The 22,182-nt window shown below is 38.3% G+C and overlaps 2 protein-coding genes across 2 annotated transcripts; both read right to left on the bottom strand.

The window, feature by feature from the left end:
• Positions 1-2,325: 2,325 nt before the first annotated feature.
• Positions 2,326-9,338, bottom strand: GCK72_017101 (uncharacterized protein; the record flags this gene model as incomplete). The annotated part of the gene is made up of 9 exons (XM_053731888.1): positions 2,326-2,491; positions 3,711-3,922; positions 3,979-4,227; positions 5,354-5,593; positions 7,385-7,637; positions 8,842-8,954; positions 9,008-9,091; positions 9,149-9,222; positions 9,269-9,338. The coding sequence occupies 9 exons, from the start codon at positions 9,336-9,338 to the stop codon at positions 2,326-2,328; spliced, it is 1,461 nt and encodes a 486-aa protein (XP_053580801.1).
• An 11,301-nt stretch (positions 9,339-20,639) lies between these two features.
• Positions 20,640-21,753, bottom strand: GCK72_017100 (uncharacterized protein; the record flags this gene model as incomplete). Its single annotated transcript, XM_053731887.1, has 4 exons — positions 20,640-20,714; positions 20,831-21,431; positions 21,497-21,609; positions 21,661-21,753. The coding sequence occupies 4 exons, from the start codon at positions 21,751-21,753 to the stop codon at positions 20,640-20,642; spliced, it is 882 nt and encodes a 293-aa protein (XP_053580800.1).
• Between the last annotated feature and the right edge of the window lie 429 nt (positions 21,754-22,182).

The raw sequence follows: 22,182 nt of genomic DNA, 5'->3' as shown, positions 1-22,182 counted from the left end.
GGCGATTGCTATCGATGTGATTGCAAGAAGCCGGCCACTTGCTACAAGGGAACTTGTCGTTAAGAATCTGTTCGAGATTCTGAATATTTTTCTGTTTGTATTGGTTGCGACACAATAAACTGGCTATTTTCGCTGTTTTTCGGCGTGTTTGAGTGCATTTTGTTGATATTATCAATTAAATCAGGTTAATATTGATCTGGATAATGAAATGCCCTGAAAAAAAGGATAAAAACCACGATTTTAATCAATATTAGCAATAGAGCGCGAATGTATCATGGTCCCACAGCTTCAAAAACCACCGGAAAGATATACACCTACTGTCGCCACCAATAGAGTGCACGCGTGGTCGAGTGGTTAACAACACTGTTCGCACAGGTGAATCGCGACTCATGAATAATCATACGCTTACAAGTAATTGGGAAATCACTCACATGTCGCGAAAATGGAAGACTTGTAATACGCATGATCGCGAAACTATCCGGGTCGATGAATAATTGACGAAATATTGGACTATCCCGATAAGTCTCTCAGGCAACTCAATATTAATCTAATCCTACAACCGCATCAATCTAATCACAATCTAATTAGATTAGTGGATTTTGCTTGCGCAAACTTCGTTCGCGCCAAGGATCCAAGAATAAGTCAGTACAAAACGCGCAAAATTACTTTCAATTTTTATTTTAATGTTTTTTTTCTGAGTTTTAATTTTCTATTTATGTCTCGAAAGCCTGAAATCGTTGCGAACTAATTTCGTTTGCGGTTTTATCGACTTTTTCACGATTTTCCATTATTAAAAATTGTATTTTTCGGTTTCTATGGCTCATCAAGTCTTCAACTGCAGTCTTCAGTCTTCACAACTTTCATTTGGTTTGGAAGAAAAGTCAACATTGCGATGAAATCATGAATAAATTCTTTGGTAAGCAAAAAATCTTGTTTTTAATTTGAATAAATTTACTATTTCTTTTTTACCTAAAGAATTTTCAAATGTTATGACTAGTTACTCAAGATTTCACACTAATCTAATGAGACGGCGCATTAATCTTACAAGATTGCTCATCAATCTAATTAGACGCGGCATTAATCTAATCATGCCAACATTCAAGCTAATCTAACTGATGCCGCGTCTAATTAGATTGATATTGAGTTGCCTGAGCTGATAAGTTATTGGTTAATCGCGAAAATGTGGGCGTGACATTGTTTTCTGTCTTTTGTTTCTCATTTTACTTTATTTTCATTATTTTTTCCTATTTTTTTACAGCTTTCTGTAAAAGAACTTCTCAAGTGACAACCAAAAAAGAATATAAGCTGCTTGGACAATAAACAAGAAGAGGTTTGTCTGCAATCACATTGTGAGTCTAATTGTAAATGGAGACATATTTTCAGATTTGGATAGGACAGTATAGGATGATAATTCAAACGATTTCGGATGAAAAATCTACGGAAATGGATTCACAATGCGTTCAGAGGATCAAGAAGAGCGACCAATTTTATAGCTTCTTCGGCTTGTTATCTGAGAATATATGGGAACATCTTTAGGTAATATTTTTTTAAAGTTGTGTTTTAAGTACTAATTTCTATTTTATAGCATCGAAATACCCCTCAACCCCATGAACAACACCATCGACGGCCACGATTCAATGAAGCTGTTTTGAGAGGAGTTCGAAAAGGAGGCGAAGCTCATGAGGACGAAAAATAATTTATTACTGACTTTACCATGTATAATTTGATTCACCCTTCTTATGTTATCCATTCTTTTGTCTTTGTTTTTCTTTTTTTCTAAAAATGTTCCAATAATTTTTTTCTCAAACCCAGCGAATTCAAAAAATTTTCGCGATACGTGAACAATTACCGATCGCGATAAGACAAATATCATACGTTTTTAGTCGCGATTTGCGAGCAATATGCGAATAATACATCAATATTCGCGATTTACCAATTACACACCAATAATAGGTATCATCGCTTGTACGTATCCGGACAAATCCGCGAACAATATTTGACAAATTACACGCTTTCCGCGATTCACCTGTGCGGAGCGCAGAGAGTTTCTGGTTCGAGTTTTGCCTCGAGCGGATTATTTTATTATTCTTTTGTTTTTTGAAAAATTGCCTATTTTTAATCTGAAAAGGAATAAAATTATTTTTCCGTGTTACTTTTATTCCTCTAAGCCTGTCTAGGCTATAAAATCTGTCCTTACAAAGAAAACCGATAAAACGAATATTTCTACTGTGTTGAACACCAAAAAACAATAAAAAATGAAACAGAGAAAAAACAATAAAAGGCAGGAGGCATAAAAATGTTACAAAAAGAGCTTCGATTAAATAATTAGAATTTAGTTCTGGCCGCCTGATAGACACTATAAACGACGGCGGTGGCGAAGAGAAGCCATCCGAAATTCTGAACGCGTGGACTGTCGAGACGAGAGAGAATCGATTCGGTGGCTGACGAGAGTCTCGCGACGATTTGGTTATTGGTACTAGTGGCGGGAGATCTGAAAATAAAAATAGAAATATATTAGACGGCAAGCTTGTTACAACCGCGCTCTACCGAAACCGAAGAGAAGAGTGTGTGAAATCGAGAGACTCAGAGAAAAAGAGACATTTTTCAAAGGGATTTCGGTGGAGCGCAGTTGTAGCAGCTCAACACAGTTTTTACAATTGCGCTCCACCGAAATTCCCTGGAAAAATGTCTCTTTTTCTCTGAGTCTCTCGATTTCGCACACTATTTTTATCGGTTTCGATAGAGCGCGGTTGTAATAAGCGTGTTGAGCTAATAAATTTACTGAAAATATTGATTTTGTCTATTTTCTTGACCAATCTTCAGTCAATTTTCAGTCAAAACTTCAACAAAAAAATGAATTTGGAGATTTAGAAATTTTAAAAATTTCGGTTGAAAACTGTAATTTTCTGTTCGAAAATCACACTTTTTTAACCAAAAAACCTCTAATTTCGGTGTAAAAAACAAGAAAAATCACATTTTACTAAATTTTTACGATTGAAATTCACATTTTTGATAGAAATCTGCTTCAAACTTAAATTTTTCGTCAAAAAATTGTGAATTCCAAGATCGAATTTTATCACTTTTTTTTTTCAAAAAAGGCCGAAAAATCGGTTAAAATCCGAAAAAAACCACGAAATATAATTTTTAATCCTAAATTTCGCGATTTGGTGCATTTTCGGTCCAATTTTCAGCTATTTCTGGCCGTTTTTCAGTCTATTCTACTCCTAAAACTTCAGATGGGTGCTCATTTTTAAAATTAAAAAAAAATTTATTTGAAAATTCAGAGGAAAAAATCTTAAATTATCATACATATTCACTTTTTGATTGAATTTCGAATTTTTCGAAATTCAGTCTTAAAAAACTGCAAATTTTCATAGTTGTCAAGGCCCGGGCCGGGCAAATTGGCGCGAAAGTCAAATGTTCAAATTTTTTGGAAATTTTTTGAATTTTTTCGCGAAAAAGTCAAACTATCATCCAGAATTAGAAGAAATTCTGAAAAATAGTCAAAAAATGGTCACATTTTCGATGAAAAATTGAAAGAATTTCGAAAAAAAGGGTCATTTTTTGAAGCCGGGCCGGGCCTTGAGAACTATGCAAATTTTGGTTCTAAACGGCCCGTGGCAATTCTGATTTCTGCCAATTTTCCAGCTATTTTCAGCTATTTCTAGCCATTTTCCAGTCTATTCTTCCCCTAAATCTGAAAATATTACTCTTCCGGAATAACAATTTCTTGAACGACCGCCTCAATTTTGCTTGGAACGCCTTCTGAATCCTTCTTCACTTCACAAATCTCGTCTTCCTCTTCACTACTAGAGTACTCATCAATTTCCAATTGAGTATCCTCTATAAACGGTTCCGGTTCAATCATGAACAAACTTCCGATCGATGGAGTCTCTTTGTTAATAATCAGATTATGGAACGCCTAAAAGAATCAACAATTTCCATAACAAATTAATCCGATTATAATTGAATTTCGACCTCATTAACATTGGCCAACTCGACGACACGGCCATTCTCTTCCACATAAATTCGACCGGAAGACAACTGATACAACTTCTCGGTCAACTCTTTCACACGAACAACGACCAGGAATCTCGAGGGGGCGGAGTCTCCACTGCCCGTCGAGCCCCCTCCGAGCACCGGGATAAACATGACGTCGATGTTAGAAGTCATCTCGGAGACGTCGCGTTTCATTGGGGAGACACCGGTCAATTGTTTCGGGGGCACCTGGAAATTGGGACGATTTCCAGAAGTTTTTATTAAAAAAAATGGTCAAAAATTATTTAATATTCACGATTTTCGGATAAATTTGATGGTTTTGAGCGAAAAATTGCCAAAAAACCGCATTTTTAATGTTTTTATCTGGGAAATTGATTGAGAGTATTAGCACGACACACTTCATACAACTGCGCTCTACCGCAACCGAAGAAAATAGTTTGCGAAATTGAGATATTCAGAGAAAAAGAGACATTTCTCAAGGGAATTTCGGTGGAGCGCAGTCGTAAGAAACGTGCCGAGCTGAAAGCGATTTCAGGGAAAATGTGATAGTTGGAATGAATATGGGACAATTTTCAGCAGTTTTTATTATAAAAATGGTCAAAAATTGTTCGAAAATGTAACATTTTCGAGTGTTTATTGTAGGGAAATTCAAGATTTTTGGGAAAATTTGATGATTTTGACTGAAAATTGCCAAAAAAACGCATTTTCAATTTTTTTTTTCTGAAAAATTGGGAGTAATTGGTTTTGTTATTGAGAACTAATGAAGCATTGAATTTGAAGAAAAATTGGGATAAAAACGGCAATTTTTGACAGTTTTTAGTATAAAAATTGGTCAAAAACCCACTGAATTTGGCAAAAAAGTGAATAATCTCAGAACGTTTTTGAGGGGAATTTGATGGTTTTGACCGAAATTTTGCCGATTTTCGAAAACACATAATATTTCATCAATTTTCATCAATTTTGATAAAAAAAATATGTGATTTTTGATAATTTTTTACGCAGAAAGTCGCATTAAAAGCTCCTTTTGACGATTTTGACTAAAAATTGCCATATTTGATAAGAATTTTTAAATTATTTTTTAACAATAAAAGCTGCATTTCAAAAAGGATTTTACTGGAACTTTTTACCAAAATATATTATCACGACACGCTTCTTACAACCGCGCTCTACCGAAATCGATGAAAAATGTATGCGAAATTGAGATCCTCAGAGAAAAAGAGACATTTTTCAAAAGGAATTTCGGTGGAGCGCAGTTGTAAGAACTGTGCCGAGCTAATAGAAAACTTGAAAATGTAACATTTTCCGGTCAAAATACTGAAAAAACATCTCAAAATAGACAAATAATCGCCCGTACTTTAATAAGCGGCGGCTGGAATTCTCCAGCGACAGCTCTCGTCAACGCCATTCTGAACACAACACGTTCGGTTGCAGACATCTCGACACCAGTGACCGTATTGTATTTATCCACTCCAATACATATAATCAGATGATGTTTTGAATTCAATGCAGCACAAATCGATGCTTGGAGTTCGAATGTCGACATGTCTCCATAGTGTTCTTGATCGAAGAGGAGAGTCCAGATTCCGTGAATTTCCTGGAAGAAAAGATGGGTGACTTACAACTGCGCCCTACCGCAAACGAGAGAGTATTGGCGAGAGACGCAGAGTTTGTTTCTTTTTTCTCGCGCCGACATAGATTCTCAGTTTTCACGTATTTTCGCAATTTTTCATAGCAATTTACGAAAAATACTATCAAGAAATGCGAAAATAGGTCATAAACTGTGAAAATCTGTGTCGGCGCGAGAAAAAACTCTGCGTCTCTCGCACCCAATACTCTCTCATTTGCGGTGGGGCGCAGTTGTGAGAGGGGAGAACTGTTAATAACTTCTTCCCGAATCGGAGCTTTTTTCACGTATGATATCTCAAATGACAGGTCTTGGAGACCTCTTAATTATGGATTAATCAAGAATTCTCGAAAAGTGAAAGTCTCTGTGGAACACGTCATTAAAGTAGGGTAGAATGAACTGAAGACTTGAAGTTGAAATATCAAAAAAGGTCCTAATTGAAAGTGAAATCACAATTATTACCTGAAAAATGAAGTCTCGATGTTTTTCAAAGGGCCGCAAAAGTCGTTTTTTGTGATCTCCAATAGAGATGAGTAGAAGAGTAGAAATAGGGGTTCAATAAGTGAAACTTATTAAAAAACATGATCTAAAAATATTAAAAACTAAACTATTCACAACCATTCATGGGGGGAAGGCGGATTACAAAGCTTAAATGGCTGTAATTATTTTAGTTTTTAATATTTTTAGATCATGTTTTTTAACAAGTTTCACTTATTGAACCACTATTTCTACTCTTCTACTCATCTCTATTGGAGATCACAAAAAACGACTTTTGCGAGCCGTTGAAAAACATCGGGACTTTGTTACTCCGGTAATAATTGTGATTTCACTTTCAATTAGGACCTTTTTTGATATTTCAACTTCAAGTCTTCAGTTTTTTCCACCCTACTTTAATGGCGTGTTTCACAGAGACTTTCACTTTTCGAGAATTCTTGATAAATCCATGATTAAGAGGTCTCCAAGACCTGTCATTTGAGATATCCTAACTAGGGAAGGTCACCGACTCGGTCTGGAGATATGGGTCGTGACCTATATCATTGGAAAGCTGAGAAGACGGCGATTTCAAATATATATTCAGTTTTTGCCCTCGAGGCCTGGTATTCAAGAAAAACGAAGTCAAAGTTTGGAAAAATGACAAACCAATGCCTTTTTAACACGCGAAAATCGCTAAAAAGTTTCCAAACATTTTTCGCGTGTCAGAAAGGCAATAATTTGTTATTTTTACGAACTTTGACCTTGTTTTCTTGAATACCAGACCTCGAGTGCAAAAACTGAATATATATTTGGAATCGCCGTTTTCTCAGCTTTCCAATGATATAGGTCACGACCCATATCTCCAGACCGAGTCCATGACCTTCCCTAGTAAGTGAAGAAACTCCTATTCGGGAAGAAATTATGACAGAGCTCGAGCTTAGGGATGATCAACGAGTCAGTGTGGAGATATGGAAGGTGACTTATATCATTGGAAAGCAGAGAAAACGCTGATTTCAAATATATATTCAGTTTTTGCCATCGAGGCCTGGTATTCAAGAAAAACAAGGCCAAAGTTCGAGAAAATGACGAATCATAAAATTTTTTTTTTTAATTTTCCCGAACTTTAACCTTGTTTTTCTCGAATACCCGACCCAGAAGGCAAGAACAGAATATATATTTGGAATCAGCGTTTTCTCAGCTTTCCAATAATATAAGTGACGTTCCATATCTCCTCGGAGATCGTCCTTAGTCAGAATGGAACCGCCCATAAGTCTCATAACTAATCACCGGAAACGCGTCTCGATACTTGAAGAATTTGGGCATCTGACTATCATACAACCCATCGAATACACTGAATCTCTCTCCAGAACAATCCCCATCTCCAGAATTCAATGAAATCTTCACTTCCGTTGTGATTAAATGTGTCGTTTCGTCCTCTGTCACCGTCTCGATCATCTCATCGTCTTTCTCTTTCACTTTTTCAAGGATTTCTTGTGGCATTTTCCCGGTTACCAAGTTGTAACTCGGACCGGCGGTTACTCTGGAAATGAGGGAAATGGGTGGGACACTCGGAAATTTTACTGAAAAATCAGGTTTTTGAGACGAAAATGCTGATTTTATGTAAAAAATGATCGAAATTTTTGATTTTTTTCAGCAAAAATGATCAAAAACCTGATTTTTTGGCTCTAAATTAATTTTTTTCAGAGTTTTACATGTTTCTGATAAAAACAGCCTTTCCACATGGAATTTTACAGAAAAATGAGTTTTTTGAGACGAAAATGGCGATTTTATGAAAAAAAAATCATGAAATTTCTTCATTTTTTCCAGCAAAAATGATCAAAAATTGTGATTTTTCGACTAAAATCGAAATTTCTTCGGATTTTTCACGTTTATTATAAAAACAGCATTTCCAGATGGAATTTTACTGGAAAATCAGGTTTTTGAGACGAAATTAGTGATTTCATGCAAAAATTGATCGAAATTTTTGATTTTTTCCAGCAAAAATAGACAAAAAATTACATTTTTCTGGAAATATTGATAAAAAAAACTTGATTTTTCGGCTCGAAATTGATTTTTTTTCAGATTTTTTACCTGTTTCTGATAAAAACAGCATTTCCAGATGGAATTTTACTAAAAAATTAGATTTTTGAGACAAAAGTTGTGATTTCATGAAAATAAAAGATGAAATTTTTTCATTTTTTCCAGCAAAAATGATCAAAAAACGTGGTTTTTCGGCTCAAAATCGTTTTTTAAAAGATTTTTCACATTTTTGCGAAAAAACCAGCATATCCAGATGTAGTTAAACGAAATTCATGTTTTTTCGCTTTAAAATCATGGAAAAATCAACGAAAATAAGTTAAAAATGATATTTTCAATAAAATTTTGTGATTTTTTTAAAATCAAATTTCTCTCTGTTTTCACAATAATTTCATAATTTCACCGAAAATAGCTCAAAAAACCATTAATTCCCAGAAAAAATGTCGAAAATCGAGTTGTTCAGCAAAAAAAACTAAAAAAAAACATTTCAGACAAAATTTTGCGGCCGTCAGCTTATTTTCAGGATTTTCTCAACAATTTTACTGAAAAAAAACTGATTTTCTCGCGAAAAAAAGCTAAAAACCGCAATTTTCATTTTTAAAAACCTGTCAAAAATCGACTTTTTCCTTCTAAAAAATCGAATTTTCATCAATTTTTCCCGTTTTTTCTTCATTTTTCGCGTATTTCTCCACTTTTCTTCTATTCACCTTCCATATCTGAAACTATCCTGAGTAATATCATACTCATCGTCCTGGAACACTATTCTATCGAATTCCGACGACGGCGTCGCATTATTTCCACTTCCCCATACGAATTTTGACTGAAAATTTCAAAATTTTCGTGTTAAATTATTGATTTTCAGGTTTTTTATACGTTTTCGACAAGTTTTTTGAACGAATCGCTGTCGACTTTTGTAGTTGGTGATGGGAGATCGACAGTGAGGAATTGTTCGCTTTTCTGAAAAAAATCAAATTTTGGGCATAAAAATTCAATTTTTTAAAGATTGTTCTCTACCAAATTACTCTCTCCATCCGAAAACACTTCCGTATCGGATTCCACATCGCGCAGTTTTGTTTGAAGGTATGAATCTTTAAAATTTAATTTTTTTAATTGTTAAAGTCATTTATTCAAAACCTGGAAGATCTCCTTCTTGCGAGAAGATTGTATCCGTCTCGTATTGCTCTTCTGGTGGAATTTCAGCCATTTTTCGGCTGAAAATTGGCGAAAAATTGGGAAAAATCGAAGAAAAAAATTGCAAAAAAATTAATTTAATTTGAAAATTAAAGGCGCATTCAATTTTTGTTGTTCTGAGTCTCGCCGCGAAAAGAGGGTTACTGTAGGGATTTATTTTTTTCAACGAATCTCTTGAATTTTCTGCCATTTTCAGCCATTTTCAGTCGTTTTTAAAACAAAAAGAGGGTTTTTAAGACAATTTTATTAGAAAATTTTTTATTTAAAAATACATGAATACTGACGGTATAACTAAAATATTGATTTTTAATTAATAAATTAAGAAAAACTTTAAGAAAAAAAAAGAATGTCCGGGGAGCACCCGTTCTGCATCGATTGATTATGCGACGAGAGAATATTAGCAAAAGGCGATTTTTACAACCGCGCTCTACCGAAATCTCTTTTAGCTTTGATAGAGCGCAATTGTAACAACCGTGCTCTACTGCTAATAAAAAAGTTAATATAAATTAAGCAATTTCGATTTGAACGCTTTCATCATTATCGTCATTCTTGACAGTTAGCACAATGATCGGTGGGCGGGCGTATCCGTGAAGTTGTTCGTAGCAACGAAGGCGGCGGGTAGTGTGGACGATAAGGAATGAGAGGAGAGCCCAGATGGCAGGGAGGGCGAATTCACAGATGACGAAGAGCTGAAAATGCATTAGTTAGTTTCATGTAGAAATGTGTTAGAAGCGGTCGTTAAAATATCGCACCAGAAAATGCGCTCTACCGTACTCGACAAGGTGTGTCGGAATTCCGAATTTCCCTGGGCTAGTTGGTTCAGCTGTACCGTTCACTCAAAATAAATCAGGCTCAGACCTTCATCCTTAGAAAGCTGACGTCGGAGGATTCAGAATCTGTTCTCAATTGTTTGATAGCTTCAAAATGAACCGAGATACGCCAAAAAAGTCTGTAGCACGAAGCTTTATGACTAAAATGCTTATATCTCGGTACGTATTGATAATATCGTGGTTGTGAAAACAAATTCAGAATCCTGACGTCTTCAACTTTTCAGTCATATAGGTTTTATTTGAGTGTGTATAATCATAAGAAAATTACAGTGTTGACAAGCTAGATCGGAAAAAGCTCAGAATTTCGAGTTTGCAAGTTTTGGACCTATTCTGGAGGTAGCAGTATTCTGGAGGTAGTTGCTAGTAGTAAAAACGAGTTGTTTGCTTTTTTCCTACCTCCAGAATAGGTCCATTACGCAAGATTATTGGGTTTGAACGCATAATTGAAATATATGTATGTCATTGGAAAGCTGACAACGTTAGGATTCAGAATCTGTACTCAAAATCACGGTAGCTTTCAAATGAACCGAGGTACACATCACTTTTAGTTTGTGATCCCTAGTAGCTTCCAGACTAAACACCTTGTATCTCGGCTCATTTTGATGCTAGCCGCTATCTGAAACCAGACTCAGAATCCCCACGTCTTCAGCTACCATAACGATTCTCTCACCTTATCCTCATTAGTGGCATGAGTCTTCTCGAGCACCCGATTATAGCTTCTCACCGACCAGACCGCCGCTCGAATCAACAAGAAAAGGAGTTGAATCGTGGTGCACGGTAGTGTCAACAACGGTTTTCTCGTCCACATCGCGGCGCCCAGTCCGAGGACACACGTGAAAATGTCGGCGAACATGCGGGCGACGAGATAATAGAGATCAAAACTCTTGAATTTCTTGTAGAATCTCCACGAGTTGGGATTCTCATTAGTGTCGTCACGAAGGAGATATGCCCAGTGCATGATGTCCACAAGACACATCAACACAAAAATTATTTTGAGTAGACGAAACCGAGTGGATGGATTGAAAAATGGCCATGACTGAAACTATAAATTGACTAGAAACAAGTTGAGGGGGCGTGGCTTGACCTAACCTGAGTGTTATCGATTCGTCGGCCAGAGTTCTGACCCTCCTCGTTAGCTTCCTGGTTGTTTTGGACACCTTGTTGATCCTTAGCACGGACTGACAGGTTTCGTGGGATTCTCGGCGAATTGCTCATGTCCTGAAAATCAGAAGACGTTAACAAGATTTCGAAGGGCTTCATGACTCACGTCGCTGCTCGCCGAATGCGTGACACTGACGACCTCGCCGTTCACCTTGACCAGCGTATTCTTTCTCGAGCGGCCTTCGCCAATCTGTAGATCAATTGTGTTGCGTCGACTCGCGTCCCCGCCGTCCTTCACGTGCACATTCACCTTCGACGGCTTGCGTGAATCGGAGCCCGAGCCTCCTGCTGACGCCTGACTCAGCACTACTTGCTGCTTCGAAGACGACAGCTCTGAAATTATGAAACGCGGGATTAGTGATAATCCGTGGAATATTGTAACGATGTCAAAAATTATCCTTATTTTCAGCAGATATCACTGAGAGTCGATACTCAGCAAATTCAAGAACAAGAAAAATAATGCTTCAGAAAAGAGAGGGAGCAGATAAGCGAGGGTGTCTGCTTTCTCTGCGTTCCTGAGGTGTTGCTCCCAAGCTGAAAACGCTCAAATCTCACAAGCTCTAGAAATTTCGATTATTTCGAATTCCGCTTAAAACAGAATTTTAATTATTAGGAATCCACGGGGTCAAAATAGCTGATAGTGAAGCTTGGCTCCGCGACAATTCGCAACTGCGACATTCCGCAACTACGACGTTTCGCAACTATAGAACTAGCAATAGTTTAACCTAGTTTTGTCTAAAAATGGGTCAGATAACTTTTTCTTCTATTTAATGTTTTCAAATATGTTCCCATACCCTTCGGTTTCAACATTTTCAACTGACCTAAATATGCAAATGCGGTGTGGTTGCGGAATGTCGCAGTTGCGAAATGTCTAGTTGCGAATTGTCGCGGAGCCTGAAGCTTCTAGCAAAAGCTAATTCTATGATCTCACGGAGATTAGTACAATACGGCGATAATATGTACAGCGTGATGGGCGGTTACAAGATTCCTTCGCAGTTCCGATTAAATGGACAGAATCGGAAGGAAATATGAGAAAAAGTGCAGAAGCGAATGTAATCGACGTCATAGTTAAGCCACAGATAGCTAAGGCTCGCAAGCTATTCACAAGGTTCTAATCTATTTTTGAAAGTAAGAAAAGGCTTTGTGAATAGTCCGATCTCTGAAGTTAATTGTTTGAAAACGATTGTTGTTTTCTAGATATCTTAATAAGAAATAGGAGGAACGACCAATTTCGTTTGTGATAAGCACCGGAAAAATGAGTATGGTGATGTCGCTGATGTCACAGTCCTTCTACTGACGCAGAGCTTTGGTGAAAAGTTTACAATCAACACTTAGAAAACGGAAGTTATGAGGATTCTGATTGTACTGGATTCTTATGTTGTACTCATAGTTTGGCTGGCACTAAAATGAACCGACCATCTAATAAGGCTACCAAAAAGTAGATGTCACGGCGTAGCGACTCATGGCGTGATGTATACTTAGACTGGTGAACAGAACGCGGTAATAAAATTTTCGTTGATTTCGCGAGGGCACTTGCATGATTTCACACTGCGTAGCGACTCAACCTTGAAATCTGTAGATACAGAGTATGCCCGTTGTCCTTTCCATACTTGGGCCGAAATGAGCTATACGTGCCGGGCCGTAACTCGCTTCAAACTCAATATTACAAGTTGAAAAATATACCAAAATGTAGATCTCAGCGAGCTCTATATCAGTGATCTACTACGGGCCGGTTGGCTATTCGGTAATGTGCCGCAGGACAAGCTTTGGCTATCTTGGTTTTTCGGCACTTTATCCTGATCATGGTACTTTCACAACTAGTCATCCGGATCGTAGTAGATCACGGACATAGAACTCGTCGAGATCTACATTTTGGTATAATTTTCAGCTCATAATAATGCGTTTGAAGCAAGTTGGCCAGTTTGCAAATGTGCTAAAAAGAACCGAGTATCTAACAAGGCTATCAAAAAGTAGATGATGGAATTTTCAAAACCCCTCAAAAAACCAGAACTCGTCGAGATCTACATTTTGGTATAATTTTCAGCTCATAAAACTCAGCTTGAAGCGAGTTACGCGGTGGCCCTTTTGCAAGTGTGCTAAAAAGTAGGTGGCAAATTCAAAACCCCCTCAGCCTTCGAAAGAAATCCATTTTTGGACTTCTAGAAAACTCTATACCAAATCCATTGAGAAAATTGAAAAAAAAGAAAACTCTTGGATAGATAAAAGTAATGCATCTCTCTCCTCCGGGGCTGCTCATCTACTCAAAAGAGATTATACATATAGAGATGTGACTTGTTATTCGTCGGAAATCTTATGATTATGATGAAAAAGGGGAAACTTGGGGGCAAAGGAGAAGAGGATAAGTAGATGAGATTGATGCTGCACACACAAAACTAATAACGGATGCATGTTTCTGGTTGACTAATTTGCATTCCCTTTCCCTCTCCACCTCTCTTCGTCATTTTTTCTCTTCTTCTTCTTCTTCTTCTTCTTCTCTTTTCTGCTACCAAACAAAAGACAACGACGTATTTTGATCAGGAAAAGTGCATGTTAATGGTCAAAAAGTTTTATTTTTCTTTTTCGGGAGAGATAGGGAACAAATTGAAATTGAAATTGAGGAGAAGAAGAATAAAAGCTGAAAATGGGAGAGAGGGATGGGCGGCTCGGATTATGGATTATGGCAGGAAGGGCTTAGTGTGTGAGGTGTCAGGGGAGGCTATATCAGAAGATCGATAGGGATTTGTTTGAAAAAAAGAGAAGAGAGAGGTGTTTGCTTTTTTCTCGTGGAATGTGTATGGAGGGAGACGTCACTGGGGGGAATTTTTAGTACGAGATAAGGGGAAGCTTTATAACAATTTTCAGGCATATTGCTGGACACCCGATTTTTCGAGTTTTTGGGCTCAAAATTCCGCTTTTCTGCTGGAAATCACGCGTTGAAATTATGAAAAATGAGTTTAGAATCATTGAAAACCTATATTTTGCTCTTAAAACCCCCAAAAATCGTGTTTTTCAAAAAATCGTCTGAATGGCGCAGTGGGATTTTAGCTAAAACTCGAAGTGGGAATCTGACAACCAGGGTTCGAACACCGTCTACTCCATTTCTTTTTTGCATCGTTTTTGTTTTCAAAATTAATACTTTTCATAGTGACGCGAACTGCTGGAAACCCAAACTTCTACTTTCCCCTCAAAGCTTGCAAAAACTGGAAACAAGCTGGAAATAGTGAAAAGGGGGTCTAAAACCTTTGAAAACCTATATTTTGCTCTTAAAAGCGCCATAAAGATGTTTTCCAAAAAATCGTCCAAAGGGCGCAGTGAGACTACTAATCTATAATAAAGGTTCTTGAATTTTTTGAGTTCTTGAATTTTTTGGGGATTCTGAATACTTACCTAGTTCTGTGTAGAACTAGAAAAAAGAGGATGAAGTCCTTGGAGATTGTCAGTAAAAGGAATTGATAGAAATATGAGATAAATAGACAGATTTCTAAATCTCAAGAGGACCACTAGTTTAATGATGTTAGAAACTGCCCGAATCAGAACCGTCAAATCCATACAGATATTCGAGAAAAACATTGTCAAAGTTCGGAAAAAACCTTTTCAAAAATCTCGTGTCAGAAAGGGAATAATTGGTCATTTTCTCGATCATTGACCTTCTTTTTCTCGAACACCAGACTTCGAGGGCAAAAACTGGAAAGATAAGTTTTTTTTTAATTTTTCCTAAGAAAATTCCGAGATGCTCTGATTGGGTCTTACTTGATTTTCTTAAGATTTTAGTTAAGTAAGTTGAAATCTACACCACGCTGCCGAGATTTTAGGTAATTTCCATGACCTTCCCTTCCCTACTGAATCAATCTGACTAAGTTTTCCAAAAAGAGGAATGGAGTTGAAAATGATAATTATCAAAGCTATCTCTTTTGCAGTCTACCTTTGCAGTCTTTGCAGTCTACCTTACTCTTTCAGTCAAACATAAAAATCATGAAGAGAAAACTACTTGACAAAGTTCTCTGACAATCTTTTAAGCTCTTTCAGATAAAAAGAATACACTAGTCTGTCTCAAGATTAAAACTACAAAACTCCTTGTCTACAGAGCATACACTCTCGTAGACATGAACAGAATTTTCAGTTGAGAAAAAATGAAATGAATTGAAATCCCCTTGATAATCTCCATATTTTTCAACTCCTATATCTTGTACGATTAGTAGAGAAATCATAATAAAAGGCTTCTTAGACTGATCCCATGAGAGAGAGAGAGAGTCATGCTCTCATTATATTGATGAGCAAGAAGAACAAGAAAAAATAAAGAAATGAGGAGTAGCACCTGATCCCCCATACCTAATACCCTTCAAGACAGAAAAATAAATGAAAAATAAAAGAATTGATTGTTGTAGAATAGAAGAACAAAAGAAGAGAGGTGTTATGTGCTCCACCTCTCCCCTGACATCTCCACACTCGTTGCCCTTCCAGAAGAGAGGCGCTAATCCTCTCCTCGCTTTTTTTCTCTTTTTTAGATGTGTTGACTCGCCATGGAAACACATAATCGAATATATGGAAAAATTGAGGAGGGAAGGACTATGATTATAGAATTTTTCGAAAAGGGAAAACCTAGAATTAGGACTGCGGGGAAAACATCCGGTTAGGTTAGAAAGTGTACTTTTAAGAAAAGATGTTTCATATGGTGACGTTGGCAACAATGCTATAAATGATATTGGATGATTGCGGACTTTCAATTTAGATTTGAACTTTTGTTCTATGTTTCACATTCAAAACATGATTGAAATGACTTTACGCGCAATTTTACTACGGACCTAGTTTGAGGGATCTGGCTTTTCCTGTTTTGGAGGAGGAGTCTAAATACGAATTACAATCTGTAAACACAAACTATGGTTATAAGAAACGTTAAAAAACGGGACCGCTATTTGAAAATTGGGCTTTGCTATACCAATTTTAGATTTTATGAGATTCAAATTCTTTAAATAGGTTTTCGGCAGCACTTTTAGTTGCTGCAAAACTTTCATAGTCACCAATTTCAAATTTCTTGCATGAAAGACATTGAACAACACGTTCAACCAACTAGTACAATTATATTTTGTTTTCAACGATTCTTTCTCAATTCCCACCAGTTACACAAAAAACTCAAAAAACTGGTCTGAAATCATAATTTTTGAGTAAATATAGCTACAAAAATAGTACAGTGACAAAGCTACACTGTCCATATCTAATGTTTTGTTAGTTTAACCAATATAAATGTTGAAAAAAGTGATGAAGCGAGAAATTGAGCAAAAATGTTGTCCGAGAGGATTACACGACAGCGCGAAAAAACTCGTCAGGCGAACGGAAATTGTGGCGTTTAGAGCCATTTTTAGAACTGTATGAAGTGTCGGAACCTGCAATAAAAATATGACTTCAGTCCTCCTTTAAGTACCAGAGTTTAGCAATGGTTTAGAAAAAATTAGGTAAGTTTAGAAAGAATTAGTTCAGTAACACTTTTCTAAAAAATTAGTGAGTCAGCGCTGCACTTAATCTGGTTATAGGTCAAAAGTTTGACGCACAGATGAAAACTCTTGATGACCTTTAACAAACCTATACTTATTCAGGTTTAGGTAGAATTACATCTAACGAATGCATGATATAAAATTTGGCACTACGTTAGACCTTCGCTTCGAACTCCTGACCAAACATTCTAGGAATCCAGACGGATCAATCCAAGACTGATGAAAAAATAAGTTATTCGATTAAAGCTTTTATAAGAATTTCAACTACTTTAGTAGATTCCAGATAGCACATCCGCCATATATCACATAATGGGTCTGACCTGGCGCCCTAATCGAATTTGCATTTCAAGAGAATCCTAAAAATCAGCTCTTATCAGCTTCTGACTTGCATCCAGGACAAACAGGATAAACATGAACTGATAGAAATTTCTCGAAGTCGCCGGTTCAAAAAATTCGGTTTATATTCAAAACGTTTGGCTCGGTATCTTCTAAAAAGTGCAAAGAACATTGATCAACCTAAACTAATTTGCCGCTCCCTTTTTCATTAGCAGTTTGGGGTTCGGTTATGGGCAATTAAACCATTGGTAAAGGGGACTGCAAATTAGTTTTTGGGAACTAGCGGGGACACTAAATTAGGTCTTGACCTACTGGACTTGAAATTTGACTTTTGGTCTCAGAAATTACCAGACAAGTACAGGTATAAGCAATTTGAGAAGGCTGTATCAATCCCGACATCTGTTTAAGGGGTGGGGCTTAAAAATTGTATAAAAATGGAAAAGTCTAAGAAAGTATGACCATATGGTCTCTAAATCAAACGGATCTGACTGATCGTTAAGTCTTATAAACTAAACTTGTAATATCTGATCTTTGAAATAAAATAAAACACTCACCAGAATTCGAATAGAATCCAGAAGGCGTCAAACAGAAGACGTTGCACACAAAGACAACTGCAAATGAGTAAAATGGGAAAGAAAAACGGAGGAGAAGAAGAAGATAAGTGGGTTGAAAACACGACAATTGGAGTTTAGAGAAAGAAGGAAGGAAGCATCCTTCTTGGAAGACACATGTGTCTGTGGAAGACATGGAAATATAAAAAAGAGGTGGAGTTGACTAAAGGATTTGGACATCGGAGGGGATTTGTGGGCACACTCTTTTCACAAAATCAAGAAGGGGACGAAGAAGAAGACGGAGGAGGAAAAGACGCAAAAAAAAACAAGAAGAAGAAGGAAACCTTGTTACGGGCGAAGGAAAAGATGAAGTCAAAACGACGGAGCAGGAGAACGAAGAGCGACAAATCGGGTTATCCATACATCGGAAAACGACCACTTGGTTAGGAGGACTAGGAGAGCACAAACGTATGTATGAATGTGTTTTTTTTTGAAAAATGATGATGTGGGTGGGAGGAGGAAGAGGAACACGGAAATAATAATAAGGAACAGATGTTATTGTGTTTCAGGGGCTGCGGGTCCTATGGAATCCTCGGGGGGGGGGGGGGGAGCTGCAAATCAGAACCAATCCCGAATCAGAACTGGTACTAATCAGAACCGCCAAAACGGGTTCTGATTTGGGCTGTTGTTACGATCGTCTCTCTGATGTTCGTGGTAGAACCCAAGGATGTGCATGAGCTCATGCATTACAGTACCACGACCGTTGTATAGCAGACAGGATGGGTCGAGTTTCATTCGGGTCTCCACATTTCCTGCCGGGGTACCGAATAACCAAGGGGAGGTTTGACGGCCAATGTAGGAGAAGCAACGTTCTAGCTTGTAGTACAAGGTAGGTATTCAGAGGATCTAACTGCATACGCCTATCTTAATCAGAACCGTCCGGATCGCTAATGGCTTAGTTGATGGGATGGGATAGAGACTCAGAGGTATAAGTTATTTAATTTAAGCTTCACTTAGGTATTCTGAGAGCTCTCAATCAGAACAGCTCTCGGGTTTGAACCAAACGAATTTGAACGGGTACTAATCAGACCCGTCAAAAAAGCTCAAAGGTTCTGTTTCATACGAGTTCTAATCCGGGAGGTTGTGATTCAGACGGTCTGACTCGGACGGTTCTAATCCGGGCAGTTTAAATTAAGGATAGCGTACGGCCATAATCAGAACCGTCTTGATTAGAACCACCCGGAACACAAACGCTCGGTAAGAATTCCAAATATCGGAACCATGGTTTAGTACTGATTAGCACCAGTTCTGAATTCAGGACTGTTCTGATCCGGGTGGTTTTAATTCGTCTATTTAGAACCACCTGTATCAGAACTGGTACGAATCAGAACAGATCCCGCTTAGAACAACCCGGATTAGAACTGGTACTAATCAGAACCGTCAAAAAGGGTTAAAAAAGGGATTCTATGGTCGTTTCACCAAATTACCAATATCTGACTAAAAATGCGTCCAAAACACCCCAAACTCCTCAAAACGCGTCAGAGGCACGCCAGTATGCTACCAATACACCATATTTCGACGTACAGAACAGTGTTTTTTCTTCTCTATCCGACTATACCTCTTCCAGTCTAAAGTGTCGTCACTTTCAGTTCTCCCTCTCCTTCCTATCTTGATCGTCCTTTGTCCTATCTTTTGAAAGTTGAATTATATGTATTGCAAAAACTGGTATTTGACAAGAGAGGAGGCAACGATTTTCAGACCACCCTGAAGTTAGAACGCTTGAAATGAATTCTCTGGAGAACAGTAGCCGGTTGTGACTGACTTGAGAGATCTATAACTTTCTGATAATGGTCTTTTTTATAGAAAAGTGGTCAATTAGAAAAGTGAAGATCTATGATAGACATACAAAGTTTCAATTTTTGGTCCGTCAGCAAGGCTGGAACCAAAATTTTAGAATTTTACATAAAAAAACGAAACTCTTGATTTGTAACTAGTTTTTGATTGAATTCTGAAGTATTGTCAAAAATTAGACTTTTTTGAATCCAATTTTTAAGCCCCTCTTCTCAACCTGCTTATACCTGCATTTAAAAGTGTGTAAAGTAATTGCTGTATTGTGTTGGAGGCAGAGCTTAGAATAAAAGTATAAAAAAGTGGACTCCTTAAAAAAAATTCTGAGTATTCCTAAAATTTGCCAATTTTAAATGAAACGTCAAGTTAGATGTCAGTACAGTCCAGGGTTGGGAAATCCCGGGCCGGGCCGGGCTGGCGAAACATTTAGCCTGCCCGGATTCAAAAAAGCGCACAATTTTTTCACAAATTTCTCCAAAATTCTCGTACGCTTGGGCTTTCACCGATGTTCCAAAACACAGTCGAATTTTTTTACCGGAATTTTTTCCAATCCTGGTACAGTCTATATCCTTTCTAAATTGTTCTGCATATTCCTGTTTAAGTGAACCCGTGACACTATCCCTTTTGATTCAATTATACGAAATTATGTCTATTGTCTGTCCACCGGAACCCAAAAAAAAATTAGCACCATTTTCCTTGCCCCGATTCAAAAGACCAATTTGTTCTTCCCCGATGACCCGTATGGTCCTCGAGTGTTTTGTACTTGTTCTTCGCATTTCTAGTCACGTGACCATCTTCTGTCTAGAGGGTCTAGAGGAGGCAACCTGTTCCTCCCGAATACATTACCCGCCTACGTGAGATGGGATGATGACCTCGAAATCCTAGTTTGCAAATCTTTGTTGATCTTTATACTTTGTATGTTCTGTTTCTTCAGGAAAACTTCAAAACCGAACCAAATTTATTAATTAAATAATTAAACAATTGAGATCATAAGGGAAGCGTGAAGAATGTGAGAGCACAAAGATCAAATACAAATAAGAGCAAATGGAAAGAGATGGTGGGAAGAGGAATTTGTAACCTAGAAAGCGAATCCAGATGCCTAGGAACGTCGTCTGCGGAACAGGCTGTTCGACTCGATCGCCTTCTTTTCGTATACATCGAAGCGAGGCGCTTTCTGAAATGATTGTGAAATGAAATTGATGATTTGATCTGGGTCTATCTGTCATCGTCAAGTTGCAAGGACCGACCGGAACAGGTTTTTTTTTCCAACTTGACCACCTTATCACTTACCGTAGTCGTAGTCGTGCTGATCGTGCTAGTCGGCGCCAACCGACTAACCACCCGATTGTTGCATTTATACAGTGTATTGATATTCCGGATATCCGACGCCGAGAAGTTATCCCTCTTCTGCCACGGAACATTCTGGAAGTTGTAGTGCATGATCGAGTTGGCATCATAACCGCCCATGTAGTACGACTTGGCGCGTTGATAGATTTTGAAGTTGTAGTGGAACGCCGAGCCGCCGATCCGACGGTCACGATCGTCTCTCTGATGTTCGTGGTAGAATCCGAGGATGTGCATGAGCTCATGCATTACAGTACCACGACCGTTGTATAGCAGACAGGATGGGTCGAGTTTCATTCGGGTCTCCACATTTCCTGCCGGGGTGCCGAATAACCAACGGGAGGTTTGACGGCCGATGTAGGAGAAGCAGCGTTCCAGCTTGTAGTACTTGTTGATCTGAAGGTAGTTGCGATCGGTGGAGCGGCGGGGACGGAAACGGATGCAGGTGACATCTTTGAAGGCCTCCATAGCGGAGAGGATCACAGAACGTTCGGAAGCGGTGTAGTGGGAGGCGATGTCATAGGGCACTTCGGCGTTGGGCCACAGACTGGAAATATGGAAGTCAGGTGGGCACAATAGAGTTCCTTCCAGGCAAGGTAAGACCCCACTTACTGTGACTCCCACTGCCAGGGATGAATCGCGATTCCTCGCTTCTTACGCATCGGAATCTTCACGGCGACGTCGTCATCCTTGGGTGGTTCGGAGACTGACCGTTTGGTAGGGATCTGGAATTGTTTTAGGTTAGAAGGTTAGACCACGATTTCCCAGAGACTTACCTTCACAGCGACCTGGTCGTCTTTCTCAGGTTCTGCGACATTTGCAAGAACCAAGGCTGCGAATAAAGTGAACAATAGAATGGATCGGTACATAGTTGGATAATGGGGAATGGGATGGGATGAGTGATTAAAGCGGGCACTGGTTTTTTGCAAGTCTCCCCCTCACCTTTAAGTAGTGGTCACTCCACTCCCTGCAGATCCTCTTGACTCCGCCCCCTTCCGCCCGTTTCCTGAAGATCAGGCGGGAAGGAGTGATGGCCTCCACCCCCAGGTTGCACTTTCCGAACGGCCATGACCACTACGATCAGGTGGGAGTGGGGGTGTTTCAATGGACAATTTGGGAGAAGGCGCTGATTTTTATTGGTGTACCAGTGGTGACACCCACACAAGGGGGGGAATGAATCATGGAGAAGGCACTTTTAATGAGGATCGGGGTGACTAACAAAGAAGAGCCTGGAAGATGGATAGAAAGAGATAAGGAATCGTGTTGGAAAATTTAAATTCAAAAAAAGTTGGGTGGGT

This window comes from Caenorhabditis remanei, chromosome V (genome assembly GCF_010183535.1).
Source record: "Caenorhabditis remanei strain PX506 chromosome V, whole genome shotgun sequence".
Classification (NCBI taxonomy): Eukaryota; Metazoa; Nematoda; class Chromadorea; order Rhabditida; family Rhabditidae; genus Caenorhabditis; species Caenorhabditis remanei.
The sequence above is the reverse complement of the archived record's forward strand: the minus strand, read 5'-3'. Positions and strand labels throughout refer to the sequence as shown.